The 15,628-nt window shown below is 48.1% G+C and overlaps 1 protein-coding gene across 4 annotated transcripts in view; it reads left to right on the top strand.

The window, feature by feature from the left end:
• TACR1 (tachykinin receptor 1) overlaps positions 1 to 13,428 on the top strand; it is a 163,272-nt gene extending 149,844 nt beyond the window's left edge. For 3 of the 4 annotated variants that reach the window (XM_032352586.1, XM_032352585.1, XM_032352583.1), the window contains 3 exons: positions 7,018 to 7,168; positions 8,505 to 8,701; positions 10,185 to 10,601. In XM_032352586.1, the coding sequence (XP_032208477.1) occupies positions 7,018 to 7,168; positions 8,505 to 8,701; positions 10,185 to 10,476 (640 nt within the window). In that variant the 3' untranslated portion in view covers positions 10,477 to 10,601. Of the gene's footprint in view, positions 1 to 7,017; positions 7,169 to 8,504; positions 8,702 to 10,184; positions 10,602 to 10,934 lie in introns of those variants that run through there. The other variant, XM_032352584.1, reaches the window with a different exon arrangement.
• Positions 13,429 to 15,628: the final 2,200 nt, after the last annotated feature.

The following is a 15,628-nucleotide window of genomic DNA, read 5'->3' as shown; positions in this document are numbered from 1 at the left end:
ACGAGCCACAGCACTCTTGGAGCCTTCCCCCACCCCCCAGGCTGCCATGGCTCTAGCTCAGGCCATTGTCACCCTCCAGCCTGGATTCCTGCCCAGCATCCTAAAGGCTGGTGCCTCTAGCCAGGGCTGCCTCCATCAGAGCACAAGCATCTGATCATGTTGTCTAAAACCATCTCGTGGTTTCCCATCACCTTTAGAATACATTATAAACTCTTCAGCCTGTCATAAAATGCCCTTAATGATTTGGCCTCTGTCTACCTTTCTGGACAAGTGTCCTGATATGTCCCCCAAGGGCCACATTCCGTTTGGCTGATCCTCTGTCAGTGCCTTTGCCCTTGCTGCTGTTCTCCCTCCCTGCGGTGCCCACCTCCTGCTGATATATCAGGGCGTGGCCCAGCACACCTCCTCCAGGAAGCTTCCGTGATTGCCTTAGTTGAGAGTCTCACTTCTGCATTCTCATTCCTCTCCAGGCACTTAGTAACAAAATACCTGCAGTATTCCGGGTAATTTTTTAAATTGTTTACGTATGTATCTATTCTTTACATCTCGTATATATTTATAAAGGCCTCTGACACCTCTTTGAGTGTCTCCACTCCACTTGAAGAGGTCATCACACAGGTAACTTCCTGTGTCACATTCCTTGGTGCTTCTCTGTGTCCCCCGCAGGCTGAGCTCCCTGTGATGAGGCCCAAGCCTTGGACACGTCACACAGGCCCAGGCATATAGTAGGTGCAAAATAAACACTTGCAAAATGTATACATTAGTAGATTGTCATTTCCATCTGCCTCTAAGAGGGCTGCGAGGGGCTTTGCATTTGGTCTAGTATCTAGAAGTGAAAGTGAACCAAGACATATATGGCATTTTCTTTCTTTTACTACAAAGAAACCACTTATCTGCAAAGAAGACAATTCTTTGGAAGGACAGAGTCAAGCAGGCATCTTAGCACTGTTGCTAAGAAGCAACAGTCTGAGGGCTGCAGGAGGAAGAACAGGAGGGGATCACTCAGCTTGTGTCCAACGAGGGGTGGCCCCACAAATCCGGGATGCAAAGAGGGCTCTGGGGACAGCCATGCTCCCGGTCACCTCAAGTTTGCAGGACCATCCCAGAAGGCGGACTCAGTGTGTTGCCGGTGACCTGGGATGGAGTAGTGAACGCTACTGGCCCCAGGTTCTCAGTGTGAGGAACTGCATAGGTCCCAGCTGCCAGCAGCAGGAGGCTCAGCGACAATGACTCTCAGCCCCAGCTGCGAGGAGAATCACAGGGGAGCTTCTGAAACTCCCGATGCCCAGGCAGCCCTCAGGCTAGGCTTCAGTCGGAAGCTCTGAGCGTGGGAGCCACACGCTGGAATTTTCCAGCGCTCCCTCGGTGACTCCAATGTGCAGCCACGATGGAGAGCCATGCGCTTCAAACTTGAACTTGCACATGAACCCCCAGGGAGTCTTGTTAAAATACCCATTCTGATTTGACCCTTCCAGGGTGGGGCAGGAGAGTGTGTATCTCTCACAAGCCCCAAGTATCGCTGATGGGGCTGGCTTTACGGCTAGTGAGTGACGCGTCACAGGGGTATTCAAGAAGTCAGTGGCTGATTACCTGGTATGGAAAATGTGGAGAGGGTAATGCATTGGATAGGAGTTAGGATGACAGCAGTGCTCATCAGTCTTTCTGTTACAGCTGAGGTCTCCCACCACCACCTCCAAACAGCACCGTCCACAGAAAGTCACACATAAACCCAGCAAAGCAGAGTTGTTTATTAGAGTGAAAACGCACACCCCAGAGCCTTTCTTCCTCCCGCCTCGGAGTACCTAGAGCCTTCATGAAGTGCGTTAGAAGATGCTCTGGATAGTATTTAATACACCCATGTATCTGATTTCAAATGCTAGGGATTATTTCAGAGACCGGAACTGTTGGTGCTTGAACAACGAGAGGACTCCAGATAGTGAGACATCAGTAGACCTGGATTAGTGAGCAGTAAGGCATTAAGGATGGGCGAATCTGCAGGATTTGGGGTGACACGGTCTGTATTCAGCAAGTTTATACTGTAAAATGTGCTGCTTAGAGGATTGACCAGAAGGGAACGAAGACGTGATGTTTGCGTGCACCTATCTTCTGCATACCAGTGAGGCCACCAGCAGAAAGTAATGATCAGAATCCGTGCACATATCTATCTCATCAAGCAGGAAGGCAGCCAAGCTATCCTTGCTGTCACAGCCTCTTGCTGTCACTCCCAGTCCTCTCTCTGACTCGCCTCTGATGCATCCCTGACCCCTCTTCTCTTCTCCCAAGGCAGATATTAATTCTGAGAGCTGATAAAACCCTGCCTGGCAGGAACCATGGGACTATCGGAGTTGAAAGCCAAGCAATAGCACAGAACCACACATAATAGGATTACACAAGGTTCCATTGGCCCGTTCCCTAAAATAATGATTTTGGGAAAAAAAAAAATTACAAGACAGGATTATCTCCAATTAACTACAAGGATATGATAAAATTTCTCCAAGAAAGTGTCAAGATGGGACAAATGTATTTATTTTCATATTTTCTACTGATGGAGTTTCATTTATTTAACTGAGAGCCATTTAGAAATTTTGATAACTGAGACATTGTTTAAATTGAGTGTTTGCAATTTCTACGTAAAAGTGGTTTATCTTGGGTGCCTGGGTGGCTCAGTCATTAAGCCTCTGCCTTCAGCTCAGGTCATGATCCCAGAGTCCTGGGATCAAGCCCTGTATCAGGCTCCCTGCTCAGTGGGAAGCCTGCTACTCCCTCTCCCACTCCCCCTGTTTGTGTTCCCCCTCTCACTGTGTCTCTTTCTGTCAATTAAATAAATAAAATCTTTAAAAAAAATAAAATAAATACATAAAAGGGGTTTATCTGAGCAAGATTTAGGGGAATGCATTTAACCTCTGATCCTTCCAAGAGTCAAACCTACAGGTTGGTTTGGGGTTTTTTTAATGATTTTGGAGAGGGAGGTTGTTGAGGGGTTCCTGGAGGGAGCAGAAGACTGTGCTTCAGGAGATCTAAGACCCCAGCTCCACTAGAATGTTCTTAACGGACTTTTTAAATTAAATTTATTGTGATAAAATATTTTAACCTAAAACTTACTACTGTACATTCACGGTGTTGTTGCAACCGTCACCACAATCCATTTCCAGAACTTTTCCATTATCCCAGATTCTGTACCTATTATCCCATCCCCTCCTCTGAGCCCCGGGCAACCTCTATTCCACTTTCTGTCTTTATGAATGTGACTATTCTAGATATTTAGTGGAATCATATACTGTTTGTCCTCTTGTGTCCGGCTTACTCACCCATCATGATGTTTGCAAGTTTCATCCATGTTGTAGCAGGTATCAGACGTTCATTCCTTTTTATGGCTGAATAATATTCCACCATCAAGTATATACCACATTTGGTTTATCCATTCAACTTTTGAGGGTCCATTTGGGTTATTTCCACCTTTGGGCTACGGTGAATAGTGCTGCTAGGAACCTTGGTGCACAAGCATCTGTGTGAGTAGATGCTTTCCTGCTTCCAAATCATCTGGGTATACATCTAGAAGTGGAATAGCTGGGTCATATTTCTATGTTATTCTTCATTATTCCTGTTCTAGAATGGACATATTAGTGCTCTACCTGATTATAATACTTTTTAACTGAAATTAAGTCCATAATTTTTGTTGTTTACAAATAAATAAGAAAGCCACTTTTCCTTCTTTAAAAAGAAAGAAAGAAAGAGGAAGGAAGAAAGGGAGGGAGGGAGAGAGAGAGAAAGAAAAAGAGGCTGGGGGCTCCTAGGTGGCTCAGTCAGTTATGGGTCCGACTCTTAATCTCAGCGCAGGGTTGTGAGTTCAAGCCCCGCATTGGGCTCCATGTTGGGCATGGAGCCTACGGGGGGGAAAAAAAGTCTGATAAGTTATGTTTACTGATCCGTTTAGTATTTTCCTAATGGTCTGATCTGATCTTTGATTTTCCAAAGGGCACTTTGTTTTAAAGGGCAAGTTTATTTTCTATTCAGGTATGGCGAGGCCAAAAGATGAGGACACGATTGCTATTGAAAAAGTAATTTATTACTCATAGTTCCCAGGACGCAGGGCCACAGGCAGAGAGAGAGCTTGGGGGGACTTCAGGAAAGACTTAATTGTGTGTTTCAGAGAAGGAATGGGTGAGGCAGGGTAAACAGGCTTAGAATTGGACATTTTGAATCATTTCCATGGTTTGGCGCCCCTCACTGCCCAAGGTGGCCCTGGGGTGATCGTGGCAGCCAGAGAGCATCCCACGGCGTAAGAGCCCCTGAGAAAACAGGTGGGGGGAGGGGGGATGGGCGCTGGGTTGGCTAGGGTGTAGATGAGAGTCACACCAGCCTGAGTTATCTCTGGGAACCAGCTAGCACAAGGAGGGACTGTCCTTTCAGGTCAGCAAGGCCCAGACGTCAAAGCACCAGCTACAGAAACTAAGAAACATGGTTAACTCACACTTCAGTGAAGTCATAAATCTCCAACAATGGGGTTCCAACAGGCTTGCAGACCTTGGACTTGAAACAGTGCTTCTCAGGGATAACCATGTGCCGGAATAACTTGGAGAATTTTCTCCACTCTGGTTTCCTGTTTCTACACTCAAGGCCAATTAAATGTGCGTCTCTGAGCACTGATCATTTTAAAAGCTCCCCTGGGGATACTCATGATTCCAGGCTTGAGAACCGTCGGTTTAGGGCAGTGTTTCTCAAAGTCAGAACCTGGACCAGCAGCAGCAGCGTGGCCTGGGAATTTGTTATAAATGCAGATTCTCAGGGGAAGCCCGGGCGGCTCAGTTGGGGTAAGCGTCTGACTTTGGCTCAGGTCATGTTCTCAGGGTCCTGGGATCAAACCGCATGGCAGCCTCCCTGCTCAGTAGGAAGTCAGTTTGTCCTTCTCTCTCTGCTCCTCCCCCATGCCCATGCACTCTCTCTCTCTCTCAAAATAAATAAACTCTTTAAAAAATAATAAATAAATAATACAATAAATGCAGATTCTCAGGCGCACCCCAGACCTGCCAAGTGGGAAAGTCTAGGCGTGGCGGAGCCCTTTGTGTTCAAACAAGCCATGATTTTGAAGCTGGCTCCAGTTTGGGAACTGGTGGTCCAGGGTAAGGAGCACAGGTGACAACTGCAGGATCCTCCCGTCCTGTCCCTCACCCAGTGCTCTGAGGCGCTGGCCCCACAAAGCTAAGTGTTTTGCATGCCAACCAAGTGTCAGTCTGCAGGAAGGACTAGTGTTCCGGGTAGCAGAAGCAGGTGCCTTCTGGAGGTTCCCAGGGTCTCCACGCCCCCAAATCTCCAAGTGGCCTCTACAGCGAGTGGGAGGAGAGGTCGGGATCAGGTAGGAAACTCAGGGTGCGCTCTCTGCTCTGGTGGCTGGAGAACCCAGAGGCTCCCAGACGAGGTGACAATCGAGGGGCCCCCGAACAGCCTGATGAGACACAAAAGGGACACGCTCAGCACCCTGTGTTGCTGAGTCTATGCTGTGTTACTTAAGAGTTCTCCAAGGGTCCTCAAGTTGCAAATTTTAATACTCAGAGGAGGCTGAATAAGTAGTAAAACTGTGCGGCAAAAAAAGTGATTGAAAACATAGTACTGATAAAGGACAGAAATGAAGTAAATTAAGTGGGTTTTCCTTATTGGGGGGAAAAAATCAGAGAATAAGCATAAACAAGAGTGGAAGAAAATACCATCAGGTGACTTTTCTCTAGTGACAAGAAGCTGGTTCTGGGGTCACAGTCCGGCCTTCTTATCCCAGCTCCTCTTTTCAGCAGCTGGATATTTGGAAAATTTCATTCCTTTCTAAACTTCAGTTTCCTGGTCTACAAAATGGGATTATGATTGTAGCCTCCTAATCATTTGTTTTCGGGATCAAATAGGACAGTGGTGGTTAAGTGCTTGGCATTGTGCTCCTCACTAAATAAAATCTAACTACCTGAATACCATACATTATTATTAGCACAGTGATCTAGAGTGAATGCCCCAAAACAATGACAATTCCCACTGATTATTACTATCAGGAGACTGAGCCTCTGTGTCAGACTCGTGTCAGGAGAAAGGGGTTACAACCAGCCAGACATGTCAAGGACCCCTTGAGAAAAATATCCTTTCTCAAAATTCAAAAAAATATATATATCTATATATATATATGTATACATATGTATATTTTTTATATATATATATATATATATATATATATATATTTATATATATATATTTGAGTCTCCTATTTTGGAAGACGCTGCCTTAAACAGAATAGGATAAGTTATGCTATTGTAACAAACCTCAAAATCTCAATGGTTTAACATGACAAAGGTTTCTTTCCTGCCCTGTTTCAGTCAAACTCAAGTCAGCTGGTGTGTTGGGAAGGGACCTGGGAAGCATTCATCCGGAGATAGGTTTCTAAGGGCCAGGCTTAGAAATGGCTTATACTTTGTGGCTTTCACCCACTGATCCTAGTTGTAAAATAAATTTCATCTCTCTCCTCCAAGCTAATTATTCTTACACCTGGAAAGCCACTGGTCATACAGAATGGGTGAGGAGAGCTCGCCAACCCTCTAGTGATTCTTGTCTGAATGTACAAGTTGGTCCACACTCCTGCACCAAAACTGAACCTAATTGTAATCTGACTGGTATAAACTGAGTGGTACGAACACCTCCTGCATTCCAGAGACTATACTTCTATTAATGCATCCTCAGGTTGCATTTTTTTGGAGGGAGAATGTGGGGAATATTGAACTTGCTATCAACTAAAATTGTCATGGGTATACAATGAATTCAGTTCCCTTTCATCAGTGTTTATTCTTCTCTTCAATCTCAACAGGAATCTCAGTTATGGAGAGAGTTTCCTCTAGTTTACCCATTTTTGTGTCACCCAACCATTCAGTGCAGGTGGCAAGCCTCCCTGGGTGTGCCTTGCCATCCGAATGCTGAGAAAGGGAGCTGCCAAGCCTTGACCGCCCCTGTCATTTCTTAGACTGACGGCTCCCATGCTGCTTGCTGCAGGTACCACATCTGCGTGACTGTGCTGATCTACTTCCTTCCCCTGCTGGTGATCGGCTATGCGTACACCGTGGTGGGCATCACGCTGTGGGCCAGCGAGATCCCTGGAGACTCCTCAGACCGCTACCATGAGCAGGTGTCTGCCAAGCGCAAGGTAAGGGAAGAGCAAGCAGCCCCGACCCACCTTGGCTCGGGCGACAGACTGGCAGGCACTGAGCCCCAGAACCTCCACAGGCATGAGACATCCCTGGGTCTGTGGAACAGTGGAGGGGAGGGCGGGGTGTAGGGAGGCGGCGGGAAGAGGTCATTCTTCATTGTATTTGTAACCTGGGTCTGCCTGTACAGGCAGAAGCTATTTCCCTCTTGCCTTAAGCGTAAATGATGGGACACCTGGGTGGCTCAGTCAGTTAAGCATCTGCCTTCAGCTCACGTCATGATCCCGGGGTCGTGGGATCGAATTCCGCATCTGGCTCCTTGCTCAGCGGGGAGCCTGCTTCTTGCTCTGCCTGCCGCTTCCCCTGCTTGTGCTCTCACTCTCTCTTTTTCTCTTTCTCTCTGGCAAATAAATAAATAAAAATCTTTTAAAAAAAAGAAGAAAAGAAAGAGTAACTGGCAACCTGTCAAGCTAGTAACATGCACACACACACACACACACACACACACTATGGTAACCACTGTTATTTGTTATTAATCCATCCAGATATTACAATGCACCTATAAGCCAAATAAATATATATTCTTTTCTTTGTTACACAATACATATTCTTTTTTATATATTCTTTTCCCCTCACTTCTTTTGTTTAACAGTGTCTATAAGATTTTTGAAAACCTATAAATCAAGGGTTTTCTCATTTTTTTCTCTTTTGTACTTCTTTACATAGTATTTCCTTGTGTGGATGCTAGTTAGTTTTTCTCTGAAGATTTCATGGCCGCTAAAAAGGAACAGGTTACATCCCCCCACTATTCATAAAACCTTCTGAAATCCCCTTTAGCCATCGGGTGCTTCCTAGCTGCAGCTTTCCAGATCCCTCCCTTCCCTCCCTTGCCCAGATACTGTCCTGGCCCTTCGCTCCCCCTCCTGCACCCCTGCTGCCTCCTGCCCCTTCCTGGATCTCTCCCCCAGAACCCCCATTCTCCCGGGTCTGCCCTCCCTCGGCTCCAGTCCCCGCCCAGAAGGATGACATAACACAGAGGTTCTCAAAGGTGAGTGCGTCTCAAAATCATCTGATGAGCTTGTCAGACACAGAAATCTGGCTTTCACCCCCCAGGTTTCTGAGTCTGTGAGTGCGGGATAGGGTCCCAGAATTCCCATTTCTGACAGGTTCCCAAAGCGGGTCCTGGAGTCATACTCTGAGAACTACTGACATAACCCAAGTCCCATGGTCCCATGTAAAAATGGTCCTTGTGGTGAAGGGGTAGGAGGGCAGAGAGCATAGTGTTGAGAAGAGGCAGATGGGCTGCGGGTCTCTCCCATCTCATGCTCTTGCCAGGTGGTCAAGATGATGATCATCGTGGTGTGCACCTTCGCCATCTGCTGGCTGCCCTTCCACGTCTTCTTCCTCCTGCCCTACATCAACCCCGACCTCTACCTGGAGAAGTTCATTCAACAGGTCTACCTGGCGGTCATGTGGCTGGCCATGAGCTCCACCATGTACAACCCCATCATCTACTGCTGCCTCAACGACAGGTGAGGGCCTTGCTCCGCGTTCGCTCAGGGGCAGCAAGATCTGTCTCTGGAGCTCCTGAGCACCCAAGTGCCCAGCCTAACTGAGCAGAACCTCTGAGAGGCAAGAGGGAGCGGGAGGGACTGCGGCAAAAAAATGACCACACTGCCCAATCCCTACTAGTTACCAACCCAGAGTGGGTTTTTTTTTTTTTCCTTTTCCAAGAAGAACCAGAAATCTGTATTTTTGTGTGAGGTCTTCTGACCTTTGAACACTTGCAACTAAGGTTGTGGGGGTTTGGGGTGCACATTAAAACAAACCTCTGTGACGCATGCATATGAAGAGGTCTGTGGGCCGCAGCCAGTTCACAGCCTGGGAGTTTGGCCAGTCAGCCCTATGGACCTGCGCACAGTGTCTGCATGTTCAGAGAGGGGGAGAAAGGGAGGCAGAGAGAGTCAGCACACACAGAGACACTGCTGGCACCAGAGCGCCATTCTCCACAGAGCATCTTTTCCCTTCACTGGTCTCTCACTTCTCTCTTCCCATCCACCCCATCACACAATTTGGGTAGCTTTCCCCAGTTTTTTCTGGTAGTTTCAACAGGACAGGGTAAGCAAAAGGCCCTGATTCAGGACTTGGCCACACCGGCCAGGAGAGCTGTCCTGGCAGAAGCAGCCAACCTTGGACAAGCAAGAGAAGGGGGAGCCCATCGGGAACGGTGGTCAGCAATAGGGAATTCAGGTTGATGTGCAGAGTCCCCAATAGGCAGCTCAGTCCCTCAGATGGGAAGGGAGGAAGGGCCAGGAGGAGGAATGAAATGTTTGTCACAGTCTTTCTAGCTTTCTGTCATCAGCCTACAAAGTGCCTTCTGTGAATGAGACACTCAGGTGCTGTGAATTTGGGGGCAGGATCCTCTTGAATGTGTCCAGATGCGCTCCGTTAAGTTAACGTACAGATTCACCTCCTTCAAAGAGCCTGATGACTTTGCCCAAGTGCTCTTGGGTTAAATATTAAATATCCCAGTATGTCTAAGTAAAGGCTGATTCTCCCAGTTTATCAAACAGGAACACTGAGGCACATGGAAGGGACGTGATTGAAGTAAGCCTCAGTCCACGAGCTCCTTGAGGGAAAGGAGTCCTAACGTATGGGTTTCCTGCCCGCTGATGAGCCCAGCACCGAGCACAGAGCAAACACTTGGGGAGCGCTTTTGTTAGTGTTGAGGAGATCCAGCGTGCGCCGAGGTACGGCGGGCAGCAGCAGAGTTCCGGGGTCATCCTCAGTCAAAACAGGAATTTCACACGAGCCTGGGGTCTGGTCCTGAATTCTGCCTTCATGACTGGCCTTCAAATTGCTTTGGCCTCAATGTCTCCGGCTGTCAATATAAACCCAGTAAAAGAGAGTCATGCTCAGGTATGCACATGTGTGCAAGAGCTGAGACAGTGGTGGGAATGTCCTCTGGGAGCAGGCTGTCCCCAAGGGTCACCTCTCCATCTGCTCTCTTGCCAGGTTCCGTCTGGGCTTCAAGCATGCCTTCCGGTGCTGCCCCTTTATCAGTGCCGGCGACTACGAGGGGCTCGAAATGAAATCCACCCGTTACCTCCAAACCCAGGGCAGCGTGTATAAGGTCAGCCGCCTGGAGACCACCGTCTCCACAGTGGTGGGGGCCCACGAGGAGGAGCTGGAGGATGGTCCAAAGGCCATACCCTCGTCCCAGGACCTGGCCTCCAATGGCTCCTCTCGCAGCGACTCCAAGACCATGACCGAGAGCTTCAGCTTCTACTCCAACATGCTCTCCTAGACCACAGGTCCTCAGCGGGCGCAGCCACCACCATCTGTGTCTTGCTTCAACTTCATGCATGGATAATGCCTTGATCTAGAAACCATCAAAAACACCCTCACACTGGGTCTTGTAAAAAAAAAAAAGTTAGAATGTTTTAGGGAAAATGTCCCATCCTGAGTTAAAAAACAAAACCTGGATTCTTCTATGACTTTGTCATCTCTCACACTGTGTGACCCAAGGCAAATCACTGAACTTCTCTGGGCTTGTAAAATGGCGAGGCTGGGCTTGATTTTCCCTGCAATCCATGCCATAATTCTAAAATTTTGTACGTGGGGCTCATTCCAGGAGGAATCCTGTAGCACCTGGATTTGCCTGGAGCCCCTGTCTTACTTCAGTGAAGCTGTCCACAGCCATGTGCACATTACCCTCCTTTCGCTGGTCTTCACATCAACCTCACATCAACCTTCTCTCGACAGGGTGAACGAAAGAAGGAACTACGTAAAATCCGAAGGAAAGATTTAACTCCGTCTTCTAAGCATCTGTGAAAAGGAAGCATGGATGCCTTCCTTTAGGCACCTCAATCTTTCAGTGCACAGAAACATCCTGAGATTGAAAAGCTCGGCTTCATCTGCATTATGTCCCTACGGGCTGTTCTGGGTGACCAGTATGACAGAATATGTCCACTCATGCTAGCTAATGTCTGCTACAGACCAAGAATCTGGAGGCCTGGGCCACACTTAATCTATCTGAGCCTCTTTTGTTATCTATGAAACCATGGGGCTGAACAAAATAACTTAAGTATCCCTTTTAACATTCAATGGTTCGAGAATTGTACGAGTTTTTTGTTTGCTTCACCAAAAATTGGTGGTCTCAAAAAGAATCGGAATAACAAGTCCAGTAACTTAATACCCAGGTCCTGGAGAGTAGCAACTGCTAACATGTGTCAATATCCATAGCAAACGTTCTCTGATTTATCCTAAAACCACAAGTACTTTCCTTCTTCTGGAACACCTTGGTCTTTGACAGAGCAGAGGACTTCATGTCAAAGCCTGCCTCTCTCCATCAGAGGTTAACAGGCCAAGTCCCCCAGCTGGAGATGCCATCAAGGAAGATAAACATAGGAACTCCCTGTGCTGGCCTTTTGGGGTATTTTAGGGCAGGGACACTAATGTGGTCTGAGCTTTTAGTAGCACAAGCCATGTGCTCAGATGTCCAAAGAACACGGAGGCTGCCCCCAGCAGCCCCACTTGTGGGAAGAGGCCACCTTATATCTTCCCTTCTGATTGTCTGAATTTTCCCTTCCTGCCCCCATGGCTTCACTGGCCACCTATCTGTAAGGGGTGGGATGACCCACCCACCCACAGGACAGTCTACCAAGAGCCATGAATTTAATCCTGCCTGTCCCACTAGAGCTTTGAGGAGTCCAGCAGGTGAGCACGCAGCTTCTTTCTGTCTCCTAGATTTGTGTTTTATCCCCAGATGTGGCTGAAAGCAGAAGTCTAAGGTACCATCCATGAATGTCCTTTTCGTGGTTTGAAGAATGGGTGCACCTGTGTTACATTTGTGGCATTGAGGAAGACCAGTGCTACCCACAGGCCTTATAGCCTTTCCCAGCCATGCAGGCTGGAACCCTCCCAGGGCATTGACAGGCCTGGGGAAGTTGTACAGCAGCAGAATAAGCCAGAACAACCCTAGAGCCGTATTCTGCAAAGCAGCATGGGAATGATGAAATAAACGAAATAAAACCAGCTCAGTGCAGATAGATGAATGGAAGACATAATTTAAGGGCAAAAAAAAAAAAAATTCAATGCCCAAAGCATTAGTCATAATTCCAATAAAGAATTGTACTGTGTGTGGATTATTCACTCCACAGGAGTGTGGAACCAGCATGATTATGAGACATACCTAAGAAGAAAGTGTCAAGGAATTGAAAACATCCTCTCTATTGAAGAGGCAAGTGTTGAATTCAACAAGGATTTGTTGAGTACCTGCTCTGTACTTAGCTCTGAGCTGGGGACACAAAACTCCTCCCACTCTTGAGGAACCTACCAGACTGGCGCTGGCTAACTCACCTGTTCTATTGGGTCCAGACTGCTCATCAGGCATGGAGGCAGCTGAGAAGCACGTTCTCCCTGGGATTCTAAAGACCCACACTCAATACCAGTAATCAAGCCAAAGGCTGGGAACTTCAGAGAGCCTTTTGCAATGACTTCATGGAGATTGATACAAAGGGAGCCACCAGTCAGTTCAGGGTAACTGAAGGGATGTGGTTGGATAGCATCATCACCGCACCATAAGGGAGACTACTGGATGGTCATGACTGGTTCAAATATGGCAGAAGATCCCTGTCAAGGGCCCAGCAAGCCTCCCCCTGACCTACTGGCCGGCACCCACCGAACTTATAAAAATGTTGTCGGCTCCCAGGTATGAGAAACACCATGATTTGCACCGTGCATGGGTCTCATTCTTACAGCAATGTGTCACCCTGGGTTTATCTCTTGAGCTTTTTCCTTGGTATACTGTTCAGTAGTAATAGAATATAAGACATTATGGGGCCATCTTTGTTATGTTACTTCCAAAATGTGGGATCCAGCGGCTGTCAATGTGTTATTTGTATTGTGCCAATGTCTCCTCTACGTTCTGTCACAGAGAGGAGCTGATTCATGTCATGGACTCACAGTCAAACCATAGTACTTGACGGGTGGGAGAACTTTCTGGGAGGGACTGAGGGCAGGAATCCTTGCCCTCCTCACCCCCACCAGAATTCAGAGACACACTGGAATGTCCTTTCTTTTGGAAGGACTAAAAGGACTCCTGGGAAAAGAGGACTCAGGAGCTGACCTCATTGACCTGGTTTTCGAGAAGAGTCCTGTAAGTAAGTGGACAGGGTTCATTCCTGAGGTTTCTATTATCCAGCCTCAAATCCTGGAAAGAATTTTCATTCATAAATAAAGTGTGTGTTTGACTCTCTCCTGACTCTGTCTCATCTCCAGGGAACCTCCAGCCCCTACAAGATGCTGAATGGGTTGGTATCATGAACGCGGCTAACTTGCATAGCCAGAAGGATGGAACCCAACACCCAACAAACTTAACTCTGTGACAAACTGGGATGGCAAGTGGTGATGGATGTTTGCAGGTGGGGATCTGGGAAGGGAAGGTGGGGGACTGTGCCAAGTGACCAGCAATGTCACCTGTGAACAGAGCTGTGTCCATGCAGTTCCTCCCAGACAGACACCAAGAAAGAGTTAGAAGTGCAAGAGATTTATTGGGGAGACACCAGGGAAGGGTCGGGGGAGAGGACGCAGCAGCAGGCACAGATCCTACCCCTGTGATGAAAGGGGGTGGGGAGGATAGGCAGGAAGAGCCTCAGACTTCGGTGCAGCTCGAAGTCGAGCCCTGCAGTGAGTCCTAAGCCACTGCTGCTGAGGGCTATCAACTGGTTCCCCACCTTCCAGTTCTCTTTTGAAGGGACATCAGAGCTGGGACCCCCATGGCTGCCTGTGTTTAAAAACACATGTCAGGAAACCACTGGAAGAATTTGAAATCTTAATGGTAAAGTCTGTGGACCTTGGCAACCTGCCTGCTACTTTCCGGGACCACCCTGTACCCCTCACCTGTCAGGCACGTCCGTCAAAGAGCAGTGGGCAGCCGTCAGCAGACGTGCAATGACAAAGGTTGGAAAGGCATTTGAAACAGGGAGTTTTGAGGAAAATATGAATAGTTACCCAATATGTTGACTATCAGACACAAATAATAAACATGTTTCCATGTAAACTAAAGCATCTTAAACTGATATTCTTGTATAAGCTTCAAGGGACCCAAAGACCCCTTCAAGATTTCCACAAGTGACACGTAAGACATAGCATATGTATGTGCGTGTGTCCATGGGTGTGAATAAGTGGTGCAAAACCTGAACTTTCCCCAAAGAAATCATCCACCCTCTGTTCTTCTGAGAAGGAGAGAAATGAAACTGTTTGTAGGGCAAGGGCGAGCAGCCTTGTGATCCTCAGACACAGTGACCTGTATAGGCAGCCTTGGAGAACCCAGAGCGGCTACTGAAAACCGGGAAACCGCCTGGGAACCCCAGACACCCAAGAGAGTTAAGGCTATAGAACATCATTAAAGATGTCTGTGGCTGTAAAAACACCAAATTCATGATTAAGGGGCGTGTTCACCCTTCTCCATGAAACAGTGAATATTTGTTCACTGAGGAAGGGCTAACCTGAGTGGTGGGTGACCAAGTCATGTCAGGTACGGAGTACGGATTTTCCCTGTGGAGGGAAAGTTGTTTCATTTAGTCCCGTGTGGGCACGCGTGGCCTCCAGACACACTGCAGACACTTAGCCTCTGGAGCCCCGGCTGCTTTGGTAACACGCCCTCCGGCCCTCCCGCGGAGCATCCACGTCCACGAGTGTATGTGAGAGTCCGTGAGGGAACAGGTCTCCTCAGCTCTGGAACCTGAGGGGGGATTTCAGTCAGAACCCAAGCAGAGGGGTGTAGGGTGGGGGACACACCAAACATGTTCCTCTCATCCATCTTCAAATGTGAAGGGGGCACCTGGCTGTAGAAACTGCTTTCCTGACCCCCATAGGCAGTGTTGTGAGAAACACTCATTTATCTGTGCCCAGTTGAAGAAAACAGAGAGGAATGGTTCTGAGGCCGTGGAAGGGCCTATCTCACAAGCACCAAATCCCACATAAAATGGCAGCGACTCTTGCTCCCGGCCTCCCTCTCAAGCAGCGTAGCCAGCGAGGAGAAAGGCTGCTGAGGAGAAGCAAGCGACTACCAGATCTCAGCACTGGCATGACTAGACGGGCGCCTGCCTGGCCCTGTTTCTCTCCCATGGCACGTTGGCCATGTACATGCCCCCAGCTACAGAGATTTCCATGTAGACAGAGTCAAACCCGGGTCCCCTGTACTGTGTGCACACGTGTCCTTTCTCTCTTTCTGCCCTTTTTATTTCCAGTTTCCTTTCTTTTGTTCTCCACTCCGTAGTCCATCCCTGGAAGCCCTCACTTCCTGACGTGGCCCCTGCTGAAATCTCTAGGTTTTAAGGCCTCAACCCCGGATGCCTTCCCAGTGCCCTCATTGTTAAAGAGAGGGTTTGGTGTGACAGAAGGCCCACCCCTAACAAATCCCCCTTCCCATCTCCCCAGATCCCCCCGCTTGC

The sequence above is a fragment of the Mustela erminea genome, chromosome 7 (assembly GCF_009829155.1).
Source record: "Mustela erminea isolate mMusErm1 chromosome 7, mMusErm1.Pri, whole genome shotgun sequence".
NCBI classification, from domain to species: domain Eukaryota; kingdom Metazoa; phylum Chordata; class Mammalia; order Carnivora; family Mustelidae; genus Mustela; species Mustela erminea.
The sequence above is the reverse complement of the archived record's forward strand: the minus strand, read 5'-3'. Positions and strand labels throughout refer to the sequence as shown.